Source organism: Panicum hallii, chromosome 4, assembly GCF_002211085.1.
Source record: "Panicum hallii strain FIL2 chromosome 4, PHallii_v3.1, whole genome shotgun sequence".
In the NCBI taxonomy this organism is placed as follows: domain Eukaryota; kingdom Viridiplantae; phylum Streptophyta; class Magnoliopsida; order Poales; family Poaceae; genus Panicum; species Panicum hallii.
The window spans coordinates 8,975,478-8,989,229 of NC_038045.1; the positions used below are offsets into that span (position 1 = coordinate 8,975,478).

The 13,752-nt window shown below is 43.5% G+C and overlaps 2 protein-coding genes across 2 annotated transcripts; both read left to right on the top strand.

Moving 5' to 3' along the window:
- Positions 1 to 704: 704 nt before the first annotated feature.
- Positions 705 to 3,015, top strand: LOC112888606 (berberine bridge enzyme-like 18). Its single transcript, XM_025954859.1, has 2 exons — positions 705 to 917; positions 1,154 to 3,015. Exon 2 carries the CDS (start codon positions 1,218 to 1,220, stop codon positions 2,826 to 2,828), a length of 1,611 nt encoding a protein of 536 aa, XP_025810644.1. The 5' UTR covers positions 705 to 917; positions 1,154 to 1,217; the 3' UTR covers positions 2,829 to 3,015.
- Positions 3,016 to 10,416: 7,401 nt separating this feature from the next.
- LOC112888516 (berberine bridge enzyme-like 8) lies at positions 10,417 to 12,347 on the top strand. The gene has a single exon (XM_025954741.1). It carries the CDS (start codon positions 10,510 to 10,512, stop codon positions 12,190 to 12,192), a length of 1,683 nt encoding a protein of 560 aa, XP_025810526.1. The 5' UTR covers positions 10,417 to 10,509; the 3' UTR covers positions 12,193 to 12,347.
- The last annotated feature ends 1,405 nt before the right edge of the window (positions 12,348 to 13,752 follow it).

Consider the following 13,752-nt stretch of genomic DNA (forward strand, 5'->3'; position numbering starts at 1 on the left):
TTTGGCACAGATGAGCTCTCTACTTTAGCAGGTGAAACATTGCTAGGAGACTCTTTCGACTACCATGAATGTTACACCACCCACATGTATTTTTGCTTGTTTTATTTAGGGTGTGTTCGTTTCCGGGTACCTAAAGTTTAGAGGGGTCACATCAAAGAGAATCTTGTCATTTAGAAGTATTAAATAAAGTCTAATTACAAAACTAATTGCAGAATGCTAGTGCTAATTCGCGAGACGAATCTAATGAGGTATATTAGTTCATGATTAGCGAATAATTACTGTAGCATCACTGTGGCAAATTATGGATTAATTAGGCTCATTAAATTTGTCTCGCGAATTAGCACACAGCTGTGAAAAAAATTTATAAACAGATTTTATTTAATACTTCTAAATAGCAAGATTCTCTTTGATGTGATGGGTCTAAAGTTTAGAGGGTGGAAACGAATACCCTTATTTGAACTATGGCTGTCTAAGGCGATAGGTAAAGCGAAACCGACAGGCTCTGCCCTCTTTTCTCAGGACAAAAACGTACCAAACATCCATTTGTCGCATCAGGTTCAAGAAACAATACTCGCTCTCGTGTTCTCCGTTAGACTCGGTCTCGCTGGCAGCTTTCAGGCCAAGACACAAATCCAAGCTGCAGACCTGCCATGTTAAATTGCTGGCAGACCTGCAGACCTGGCAAGAAGGCCTATGATGCCGTGTACAAGGCTTCTCTTCAGCCAAAATACCGTTCAGCAATCAAGGAGCTATTCCCCAACACTGGGATAAGCTCAGCAGTGGGCCGGCGCAGAGCCATCTCTGCTGTGGCTTGAGATGGTGGCTGCGACAGAGCTAGGTTGTTTGGTTAGTGAGCAGTCAGCTTTTGTGCTGTGTTCCTAGGCCCGGACTTCTATCTTATAATAATCTAACAAAAGGTGGGTCAGCGCACGAAGTTGTGATGTGGTGTGTAATTCGAACCTATTTTCTTCTATCTTAATACAAAGAAACGTAGCTCTCCGTTTCCGATAAAAAAAATTGCTGGATTAATTCAGTCGTGCGCCGTCACTACTCTCCTCCCTGCAAATCGTGCTATCAAGATCCTCCTGCTGGTTCCAGCTTGTGATCGATCAGTTTGCCATCTGCTTATTTCCATTGCCAACTTGCTTTTCAGAATTCATAGCTAAGCAGCGGTGAATCAACCTGCCTCACCTCAAGCTAAGCTCGATCCAGACAAGATGGTGGCCATTGTCCGGCGGAGCTTTGCACTATCATTCCTCGCGGCTTTCTTCGCCGTCCTGCACCGTGCGGCCTCTGTTGCACCGGCTGCTCCGTCGTCTGATGCCGCGTCCTTCCTCCGCTGCCTCGCCGTCGACCTCCCTCCGCAGGTCGTCTACACGAACGCGTCCCCGTCGTACTCATCCGTCCTCGAGTCCTCCATCAAGAACCTGCTGTTCGTGGCGCCGGCGACCCCGACGCCGGTCGCCATCGTTGCGGCGGCCGACGCCTCCCACGTCCAGGCCGCCGTGCGCTGCGGCGCGCGCCACGGCGTTCGCGTGCGCCCGCGCAGCGGCGGCCACGACTACGAGGGCCTGTCCTACCGCGCCCTGAGCGCGGCGCGCCCCTTCGCCGTCGTCGACCTGGCCGCGCTCCGCGCCGTCCGCGTCGACGCCGGGCGCCGGACCGCGTGGGTCGGCTCCGGAGCTACGCTCGGCGAGCTGTACTACGCGATCGCCAACCGCAGCGCGCGCCTCGGGTTCCCCGGCGGGGTCGGCCCGACGGTGGGCGTCGGCGGCCACCTCAGCGGGGGCGGCTTCGGGCTCCTGCTGCGGAAGCACGGCCTCGCCGCGGACCACGTGGTCGACGCCGTCATCGTCGACGCCGAGGGGAGGCTCCTCGACAGGGCCGCCATGGGGGAGGACCTCTTCTGGGCCATCCGGGGCGGCGGCGGCGGGAGTTTCGGCGTCGTGCTGCGCTGGAAGCTGCGGCTGGTGCGCGTGCCGGCGACCGTCGCGGTGTTCACCGTCCACCGGCCAAGGAACCAGTCCGCGACCGCGCTGGTCACCAGGTGGCAACGCGTGGCGCCAGCGCTGCCCCGCGACGTCTTCCTCCGCGTCGTCCTCCAGAACCAGGACGCACAGTTCGAGTCCCTCTACCTCGGCACGTGCGCCGGCCTCGTGGCGACGATGGCCGGGAGGTTCCCGGAGCTCGGCGTGACGCCGCGGGACTGTATCGAGATGACGTGGATCGAGTCGGTCCTCTACTTCGCCTTCTACGGCACAGGGAAGCCGAGGGAGCTGCTCCTGGACCGGGGCACCAGACCGGAGCGCTACTTCAAGGCCAAGTCAGACTACGTGAGCGAGCCCGTCCCGAGCCACGTGTGGGAGAGCGCGTGGAGCTGGTTCCTGAAGGACGGCGCCGGGCTGCTCATCCTGGACCCCTACGGCGGCAGGATGGGCGGCGTGTCGCCGTTGGCGACGCCGTTCCCGCACCGGCAGGAGCTCTTCAACCTCCAGTACTACGGGTTCTGGTTCGAGAACGGGACGGAGGTGGCGGAGAAGCATATCGGGTGGATCAGGGGGCTGCACCGGGAGATGGAGCTGTACGTGAGCAAAAATCCCAGGGGCGCGTACGTGAACTACAGGGACTTGGACCTCGGCGTGAACGGTGACGACGACGACGACGGTGGCGTGAGTGGCTACGAGAAGGCGAGAGCTTGGGGGGAGATGTACTTCAAGGCGAACTTCGAGAGGCTTGCCGCGGTGAAGGCGAAGGTGGATCCCCATGACTTCTTCAGGAACGAGCAGAGCATTCCTCCGCTTCCGTCGTCCCGGAAAGGCTTGTTGTAGAAAGGCAATTATTGAGTTCTTTATATAGGACTCTTGAATTTTTTTTTTAGCAGGTGTTGTGGGGAACGATTATTGCCAGCCTAGATGTGCAATGCACGTTTGAGTCAGACGGTTCGGCACAGCATAAGAAATATATTATACGACTGGAAAATAAAATGGGCAGCAAAAATCCACAATATAGTGTATTTCAAGGGGGAAAACTACTAAGATATCTTTTCATCCAAAATAGTTGAATAATTTCACTATTGCTAAATACTAAACGGAGTCTTATTCTCCAATGTAATCCACACAAGATGCACTAAAAAGAAAACTCTAGAACTCACGAAAAACAAAAAACATCAACCCACTAATTCGTTAATCTAATAATAATAAAGGAAAAAAATCCAATTTACACCCTCGAACTATCATAGCAGTTCGATTTTCAACCTGCACCTACAAAACCGGATAACGAGGGTCATCCAACTGTTGAAATCGGACAAGTTTGACCCTTTGGGTGGTTTCAAAGATGGTTTTGTATTTTTAAAAAAATTCAAAAATTCTGATTAGATTAAAAAATAAAACTAACTCATTTTAAATTAGAAAAATATAAAATTAATACCATTTTTATTCTATTTGAATCTTATTTGTTTAAAAACAATAGGCATAACTAAAAGCAAACAAATACTAGGAACACAAAAAAATTAGATTCGAATAACTGATAAATAGAGTGCCAATAGATAAATTATATTTTTAGAAAAATATTGCCACACATTTTATATTTTTTGATTTAGAATAAATTACTTATGAATTTTTTAGTTTAAACTTGAATATTTTTATTTTTTATAAAACAAAAATCCACCTTTAAAACCATGTAAAGGGTCAAATTTATTCGGTTTTGGCAGTTGGATGGCGTTTGTTATCCGGTTTTGTAGGTGAAGGTTGAAAATCGGGCTTAGTTTGAAGGTGTAAACTGGACTTTTTTCCCAATAGGGAAAAGCCTATTTTACTCCCCTCAAAATTCACTTTGTCCACTTAACCCCTTAAATAAAATTTAGGCTCAAACTGCTACCCTAAATATTTCAATTAGTTCAATCTACCCACTAATGAGATTTTATTTCTCCACTTACAAATAAAATTTGAACTTTAAATTTTGCAATATAACTTATAATATGACGCTCTATGCTAGAAAAATACATTATGATTTTTTCATGAATATTTTTCATGCAGAATTGTATTTTCCTCTGGAGAAACAAAAAAAAATATAATTAGAGGGTAAATTGGACTAATTGGAATTGTTAGGGAGTAAATTGCGCCTAAATTTTTCTCTGGAGGGACCAATAATAAATGATTGTTGAAGGGACCAATAATAAATGATAACAACAATAACAAAATTTTATTTGCATCTCTATTCAAAATAGGAAACTCAAAAGATATTTTTGATATGGTAATGCTTGAAAGCTGACCTACATCGATGACATCAGAAAATTATACGCAACTTCACCACTAATTCCGCATTCCTTTTCTCTCCAGCTCTCATTTGAGGAAAGAACACGCGCTCACCTTTATCCAGTATGCCAGCACCAGGTTCCCTGAGCTCCCGCTGCAAAACGCCCCTAGATCTGGCGCGACTCCCGCAACAATAGCAGGTTGTGTCAAGGGGCATATGTGGCATGGCTGGTGCAACGTGGCAGGCACTAGACGCAAATACCAGATGTCGTAGTGAAACACACTCGAGGAGTAACGAGCCAGTTCGGCCTACTACCACCTTGTGGTGGCGCTCGATCTTCTCTAGAACTCACCTTAATCCTCGCCTCCGCCATTGTGCTCATTCTCAACTCCAATGACAGTCCATTCATACGCTCCTTTTTTCTAGATTGCTACATAGGCATGGTTGATTTCGTGATGTTGTGGCGAGTAATTTGTGATGTTGTGGTGTACGGTTTTGTATGCTGGTTGTTGAGTTTGGGATGAAAGGTCTAAGCCTACTCTGGGCGAGTGGATTTGGTATACACACATGTGAATTGGGATGCTGCAAAACATTATTTAAGATGTTGAAAGAGACGATTTGTGTTGTTGCAATGATTGATTTGGTCAAGATTGTTTATATTTGATATTGTAACTTTTGATTTGGGACGTTGCAATATATATCTTTAGATGTCGCATGAGGTTGTCGGACATATTTCTTCATATGCATGCCATGAGCTGGTTTTAATTCATATTTTTGATGTTGAAAAAGTTTATCTGTTGATGTTTCATAGATAATTTGTCAAATGTGTAGATTTTTGTTTTTAGTGTTGCATATACTATCTTCCAATATCCTTATCTCCTTCGAACACTCATCTCTGGCCCTCTCTCCATTGTGGGGCCAATGCCATGCAGGGGCAGGAGTTACGGGAGATCTACAAAGTGTGCTCCCTCCTTGAAGATCCACGAAGCATGCAGGGGTCATGACATGACGCACGATAAGTGGGTAGGTCACATTTTGTATGGTTGGATTATATTTTGGTCGGCTGATAACTATCTGAGGGCCAGTGGATGATGGCTAGTGCTCTGATTTTACGTTCTAACACTGACAACACTATTCCGAAAAAGGAGCATTAGAGGTTTAACTTAACATACATAAAAGAATTGCAACAATAATATCCAAATTGAAATGTCAAAATTAAATTTATGAAGAGACGACATATGTGAGAAAAAAATTAAAACTAACATAACTCAAGCTAGCATTTTGACTACCTGATTTAGATTTTTGAACTGGATGAAGTATAATAGCGGCCACTAATATGATATAGCCATTTGAAAATTCATTCCAATTTCCACAACTTGTGATAGCATGTTGCATATGATCTAATGCCTTCTGTTCTATACACAAATTATTACCAAGTCTATCTATTATCTTAATACAATAGTATTAAAAGAAGTCACCACGTTCGTCGAGAAGAACTAAAAATTAGCACATTAATAAAAAAAGAGAAGAATATAAACCGTTGATTTTTATGAAGATCTAACGGTCTAAGATTGATCCAAAGAATCCATGTATAATACGATCAACAAAAACATAATGAAAGTTGATTTCTATATGAATGAATTTAGGAGCCAAAATCTCATATGGATTTTAAATAAATAAAAGGAAACATTGATTCTGTAACCAATATCATATACAACTTTTTACCGTATATTTACTTAACGTGTCATAATGGTCTATCCATGGCTTTCAAGAGGGCTGGAGCTTTTCATTGTGAGAGTAGAATAACCGTGTGATTGGAGAGGTGTGCAAGTTTGCTCTGGTGCCATCAGGGAGGAAAAGGTATTAGCAGGCTTTGGAAACCAAAATACTTTGCACTGACGCAACAATGTATTGAACGATGTATTTTTTTCACAAAATCAAAAGAACGATGTACCACCTGTTTTTACAGCATGTCGTCGTCTCAATGCAAGGATGCCGAACCAGAGGATCTGACTGTGTTTGAAAGCTAGTGCAGTGAGTTTTATGAAATCACCAACATGGTAACCAAACTTTAAGAAGCTTAATCTGTGCATACAGGAAGTACAGGAGCACGAGCATATAGAGTGCACCAGTGGTAAGGTTATTCTCTAAAACAAATGCCAGGCCAAAAGGAAAAAAATAGTGTGAGCAGAGAGAGTGCCACGATCGCGACACATGAAGAGATGGATCAAAGCAATATGAAAGCTAGATAGAAGCAAAACATTGGAACAAACCAAGACATGAACTCCACACATAGAAGATCACCGTGAACTCTAACGAGATTGATCCGCAGGATAAGTTGAAAATTAACTCGGCCATAGTGTTAAAGAAGCAACCACGTTCGTTGAAAGTATTTAGAAATTATCACGTTAATCGGAAAAAAAGAGTATATACACCGTTGGATTTTATGAAGATTTAACGGTCTAAACAAGCCTAAAAAGTTCATACCAAATGCGAAACTGAGCTTAGCCCAGCTGGTAAGGTTTCTTATGGTGGAACCTGCCCATCCGGTTTGAGTTCTAGACTCGTGCCGGCACGAGTGCTCGCATTTTCTTGGATTTATTTCAGATTTTAACCTGCGCTATTCTTTCTCTGGTAGGTGATGTGCCCCTCGATAGCGAGACGCCTGTAGTGACTTTATCAATCTCGAGAATATGCCGGCATAGTCTCTCCAAGGAGCTTGTAGAGTTAGTATTCATAGGGGTGAGCATGTGTAAGCGTATGTGGGCGTATGCTTCTATACTATGTTTCGTAAAAGAAAACAAATATGCCATACCAAAGAATCTAATAATTAGATTTAAATTTAAATTAAAAATAAGAAAATTATGGATTCAGTTCAAATCACTAATATATGACATCTATATTTTTATGAGAATACATGAGAAGATACGAAAGAGATAGATGCCTGGGGTGTCGCAATTTGAATTAGCATATTAAAACATGCTCACCGGTCCCTAGCATATAAAAATATAAAGGAAAATGAGTTAAACGCAGATGTATGTTCCAATTCCTCAGTTTCAGCGACGTAAATGTGGTCAAACTGGTGTAGCTATAATGAATTCGGTGATGGTTCAGCGAAAAAATGTGCCTCTAGATTCACAAGAGATGGAGTAGTATAATGAAAAAAAAATTAAGAGGGAAGTGAATTTGTGAGGGAATCAGAAGACGATTTTGATGAAGAACCAGCCAAAAGTCATAGAAGACAAGCTCGATTTTGCCTCTGTCAAATTTTGCATTCATGGCATCGGATGAGAAGCTAAAATGAGTAGAGAAGGAGATGTCGACTGATTTAAGAAAAGAGGTTCGTCAATAACCTAGCATTCGGGACGTTGGTTCTTGGATGTAGTAAGCATGGTGCCCATGGATGGGCATGAGACTTAGGTGGGAGCGGTACAATTAATTAAAGCTATCAAATGGTGATAGAGAGGAGAGCGACTGTGATAGTAGACTATGGTAAAAATCCACGGGCATAAGTAATTACCGTTGGGTTCTCAGGCACACGCTAATTAACGTTAAAGGTGCCAAAGGCCATAGCTTAATTAGAGTAGTAGTACGAGCCAGCTCATCAGGTATAGCACAGACCTTGGAGAGGGCCGTTCAATAGTGTGGAGTGTCTATAGTAGGTCACAATCTTAATAAATGGTTTGGTTTTCTCACAAATTTTGACTCTAAGAGCTTTCAGCTGAAAAAATTTCAAAAATTAGATAAATAAATATATACTAGGATGGAAGCAATCGGATATGTATGGAATCGGATTCGGATAGCACCTCTTACCATATTTTAACTCGAATACCGATACGAATTCGAATATTCTTGAATACGAATGCAAAACGGATGCCTCGAATTCGGATTCAAATTCGGATATTTACTCGATATAGGATAACATTTAGTTATTTTCTTTATTGATAGTTTTAGAATATAAAATCATTATATATGTACAAACTAAAATATGACAATATAACAAAGGTAGCTTGTCAAAAATAGCTTATTTGTCAATAAATATTTTAATAAATAAATATATAAAAAATAAAACTAGAAATAGAAACGTATTTTCAATAAATATATAAATATTTTTAATTAATATATAATAAAAATTTATAAAAGTAATTTCCCCCTAAATAGATAAAACAAGAGTACTTACGAATAAACTTAATCTTTTTATAACTTTATTATAAAAATTAATAATATTGGTTATGGAAAATAAATATAACTTTTTAAATAGTTCAACTCAAAACGGATATGGATAGTGTCAGATATTATCAAATATGGATGTGGAATCGGATAGAGAAAAATAATGAAAATTGGATTCTGATGTATCCACTTTACTGCTATATTAAATTCGAATACAGATACGGATATGTTAAGCGGATACGGATATCGAATATTTCGAATATTCGCGTTCACATTCCCATCCCTACTAGAAAGTTTAAAAAAGTAAGACAAAACTAATCGACACACGCAATCAAATAAATGCAACAAATACTTTTTCAAAAAAATCATCAAAAAATCTTGGTGTTACAAGACGAGTGACCGACTAGGCGAATAATGAAGCTAAGAGTTAGTATTTTTTTTAAAAGATCAAAGCAAGGATTTGAAGATGTAGCATATTATTATGCACAATAAATCTACTATGCTTCAAAATAATCATGTAAGAGACTAAAAAAATAACACAAATGATGAACATAAAAAGATCAAGTGCATATTGTCTAAAGGCTAGAGTGCATCTTATAGGATCAATGGTATGCCGTGAGGAAGAGGCGGCGAGGAGATCCACCAACCTAGGAGCAGACTGAACAAAGATTAGTAGTGCATTTGCAAGAAAGAAGAATGAGCGATTGAAACACCTAGCGGAAGATGGAGGCTTCAGCATTGTATGGGAATACATGATGCAGTAGGCAACAGTGTACGCCACTTATAAGTTGGAAAGAAAGGCTAGGGGAGGAGGAGAGATGGAGAGAGAGAGGGAGGAAGAAATTGATTTTCCTAGCAAGTTAGGTGATCGCTAATAGATTAAATGTGGCATCTCGAAAACATATTTCCTATATATTTTTCCAATAATTTTAGAATTAAATAATTAAGTAAAATAAATATTCACATTGAGTCCTAGCAAATAATAAATTAGGTATATTAGCCATTAGTTTTTACATGGCTTTGGGACTGAAATGATCAAATAAGACTTTATTTCAAATAGATGTTTGAAACAAAAATAGAAACAACCATGATTTGTATGTAAATAAAAGGGAAAGAAAATCAAGAGGCACAAATTAATGCCATCAATCTATTGGAAAAATCATGTGGTTAGCAGAGGAGGAGGTAGCATGGATGAAAACTTAAAATTTTATGATGAAAAAATACAACTAAAGGAAAAAGGTTATCATGCATTCAATAAACATTTCTCCACGGCTAACCTCCCCTTTATCATGAAAATGAATTCATGTTTCACGTCAAAGAGTATGATAATAAAAATGATAGTATCATGGTCTGGACCACTTCAATAAAACAATAATAATAATAAATAATATTATTTAAATAAATTTATTTCCAAGTAAAAAATACAAATGTTAGCATAAAAATCAATCTAGCGTGGCGCGCGCAACCTTAGTTGCTCTAATTTAGGACTTGTTTGGATCACCTCGACTAAACTTTAGACCCTAACATATCTGATGTTTATGATGTTTAGACACTAATTAGTACATAGACTAATTACAAAACTAATTGCACAAAATGGAGGCTAATTCGCGAGATGAATCCATTAAGTCTAATTAGTCTATAATTTGATTATGTGCTACAGTAAACATGTGCTAATGTGGATTAATTAGGTTTATTAGATTCATCTCGTAAATTAACCTCCGTTTACACAATTAATTTTGTAATTAATATATATTTAATACTTCTAATTAGAATCAAATATCCGGTACAATAGAACTAATACTAATATTTAGTGACCACGTCCAAACAACCTCTTAGTCGCTCGGATCCCATGGCGTGGCCACATGCTCATGCTCTCAGTCGCTGGCTTCACTCAGACACTCATGGCTAAATTTTAGTTCTTATTTTTATTTCGGAATAGTGCAAACTATAATGCCACGGTACATTTCCTGATAGATCCAAAACAAGGCCATGGGTTTTATGCAGTAGTAGAATCGAGATGCGTTCCATACTTCCAATCCTCCAGAAGGACCAGAACAGCCGATAGATCAGTCTAGGCCGCCGCCGATGTGGCAAATCAAGTACTACAAGTGTACTGAACGAAATCCCCTCCAGGCTTCAGTACGCATCAATTTTGCACCTTTCGCCTCAATCATGGCAAGAACACCAAGAATCTTGCACCTGCTCGTCGCCCTTTGCTCCCTCTCCAGCAGCAGCATCGCCGTCGCCTCAGCTTCCGGCGCCGCCGATTCGTTCCTCGGCTGCCTCGCCGCCGCCGGCGTCCCGCCGCGCCTCCTCCAGACCCCGGCGTCCCCGTCCTACGACGCGCTCCTGCGCTCCTCCGTCCGCAACCTCCGCTACGTCGCGCCGGGCACCCCGCGGCCGCTCGCCATCGTGGCCGCCGCCGAGCCCGCCCACTCGCAGGCTACCGTGCGCTGCGGCCGCCGCCACGGCGTCCGCATCCGCGCCCGCAGCGGCGGGCACGACTACGAGGGCCTCTCCTACGCGTCCCTCGACCCCCGCGAGCGCTTCGCCGTGCTCGACCTCGCCGCATTCCGGGAGGTCCGCGTCGACGCCGCGCGCGCCGAGGCCTGGGCCGGGTCGGGGGCCACGCTCGGCGAGGTCTACTACGCCGTCGGCGCCGCCAGCCGCGCGCTTGCGTTCCCCGCGGGGGTCTGCCCCACCGTCGGCGTCGGCGGGCACCTCAGCGGCGGCGGGTTCGGCACGCTGATGCGCAGGTACGGCCTCGCGGCCGACAACGTCCTCGACGCCGTCCTCGTGGACGCCGAAGGGAGGCTCCTGAACCGGACCACCATGGGGGAGGACCTCTTCTGGGCCATCCGCGGCGGCGGCGGCGAGAGCTTCGGCGTCGTGCTGTCCTGGAAACTCCGCCTCGTGCCCGTGCCGGAGACAGTCACCGTGTTCACCGTCCGCCGGTCAAGAAACCAGTCCGCCTCGGACCTCATTACCAAATGGCAAGAAATCGCGCCGGCGCTGCCGCGGGACCTCATCCTCCGCGTCGTGGTGCAGAGCCGGCACGCGCAGTTCGAAGCCCTGTTCCTCGGACGCTGCAGCCGCCTCCTCGACCACATGCGAGCACACTTCCCCGACCTCGGCGTGGCGCGAGCGGACTGCGAGGAGATCAGCTGGATCCAATCCACCGTCTACTTCGCCTTCTACTCCAGCTCCAAGCCGCTGGAGCTCCTCCTCGACAGGATCGGGGAGACAGGTCGGTATGTCAAGGCCAAGTCCGACTACGTGCAAGAACCCATTCCACGGCGCGTGTGGGAGAGCACATGGTCGTGGCTGGAGAAGCCCGAGGCCGGGCTGCTCATCCTAGATCCCTACGGCGGCCGGATGGCCAGCATCTCGCCGTCGGCGACGCCGTTCCCGCACCGGAAGGGGAACCTCTACAACCTCCAGTACTACTCCTCCTGGTTCGAGAACGGCACGGCGGCGTTGGAGAAGCGGATGAGCTGGGTCAGAGGGCTGTACAGGGAGATGGAGCCGTATGTGTCCAAGAATCCAAGAACTGGGTATGTGAACTACAGGGACCTGGATCTTGGGACGAATGAGCTGCAGGGCAACGTGACTAGCTACGCGAAGGCGAGGATTTGGGGGGAGAAATATTTCAGAGGTAATTTCGAGAGGTTGGCAGCTGTGAAGTCCATGGTGGATCCTGATGATTTCTTCAGGAATGAGCAGAGCATCCCTCCTCTCCCGGCTGCCAAGGGATGGAGCTCCATCTGATTGGAGGTCTTCTCTTTTGGAATGTACAGAGTACAGTGCATTGTTGTGATAGCGGATTTCCTCTGAGTGATTGTTGATTGTGAATTTGTGATCATCATGGTTGAGAAATTGTATCGGCGAGGCAATGCATTTTGTGTACTCTAGTTGGATATTTATTTGCCACTCAATCCGTAATAAGTCCTCTCGAGACTGCCATTAATTTGACAAGCTATTTAGGCTACTCTGGTGGCTTGATTCATTTCGTTGCTTTTCAAGATGTCACATCATCTAGATTATTTTGAAACCATGAATGAAACGCCCCTCAAATGCAAACCTTTATTGGGTTTGATCAATTTTGTGGTTTGTAGGATACCACACCATCTAGATTGTTTCGAAACTATGAATGAAACATACACCTCCAAAGCAAAGTTTCTTTTTTTTTTAGGTAAGCCAAAGCATTTAATTACTACTCCGTATGATGTTGTGCCGCTTGCAATGAAACTAGTCGCCTCAATGAAATTAGTCGCATGGGATTGGAGCAGGCCGCGTGAAAATAAAACTAATAGCCCTAGTGTGGTGTCCAATGGTTTCCACTTTCCAATAATTTGAAAATAGTAATGTACATCCTTTCTTGATCCGGATAAAAGCTTTTCTCTTTTTCTCCATAACTCTGTCGCCGACTCATTACATTTGCTTTATGACACTTCATTTATTGAAAATGAAAGTTCGTACTGCTCTTTAAAGCCCTCGACTCATGTGCCATTTTGGCCGTATCAACATTTTTGTCCTCCCGTCTAGAATAGGTGCTTAAGGTCCGTTCCGGATCGGTATGCTAATGGATAAAAGTAGTAGTACCTCGTCCAAATAGATTAATAGGTTGGCTAAACTTTAATCAAGATTTAAAAACTTTAACATATGCGTGAATATTAATATATGCTAAAGTTTAGAGCATCTTTAGAAGCCTTTCTAAAATACTCTCCAAATCATCATTTAAAGAGTCTTTGAGTAAAAATTATTTTTTTATATCTTTGTACTCTCCAACAGCTTTTCTGTATTTTGTGCGCAGTCTAGAGAGCAATTTTTGCTCTCCAACTTTAGCTAGCGAGAAATCTGAAGTAGAGGAAGTCTATATTTAGATATCCAATTGAAAAGATTGTTATATGGTAATCTTTTAACCAAATTTTTATTCCTAAAAATATATATAAAGAGTTTTTTAAAGATGCTTTTAGCACTCAATTTTAGCTTCTCGAAACATGCCCTGAACATCCTTGAAATCGTGGTTACAATTTCTCATTATAATGGTTGAAGCAGTTGGGGCTCATTATTTCATTGCAAGTTTGCAACAAGTTATTTCATCATGTTTCAATCAGAGTAAACCTGGACGGATCGGCATGCTTGCTTCATGCATACTTTCTAATTAACGGATGGTGATTAATTGATTTATACTCTATATACTAAGCAGTTGGATCATCTTTTTTTTCATCTGTAGGAGAGTCCAATAACGAAATTATATTTTTTGAGGGTGTAATAACGAAATTATATTGAAGCACCAAGGAAACAAAAGCCCAAATTCGTGACAAA

Coding starts and splice junctions, on each gene's coding strand:
- LOC112888606 (XM_025954859.1), top strand. CDS start 1,218: ATGGTGGCCATTGTCCGGCGGAGCTTTGCACTATCATTCCTCGCGGCT.
- LOC112888516 (XM_025954741.1), top strand. CDS start 10,510: ATGTGGCAAATCAAGTACTACAAGTGTACTGAACGAAATCCCCTCCAG.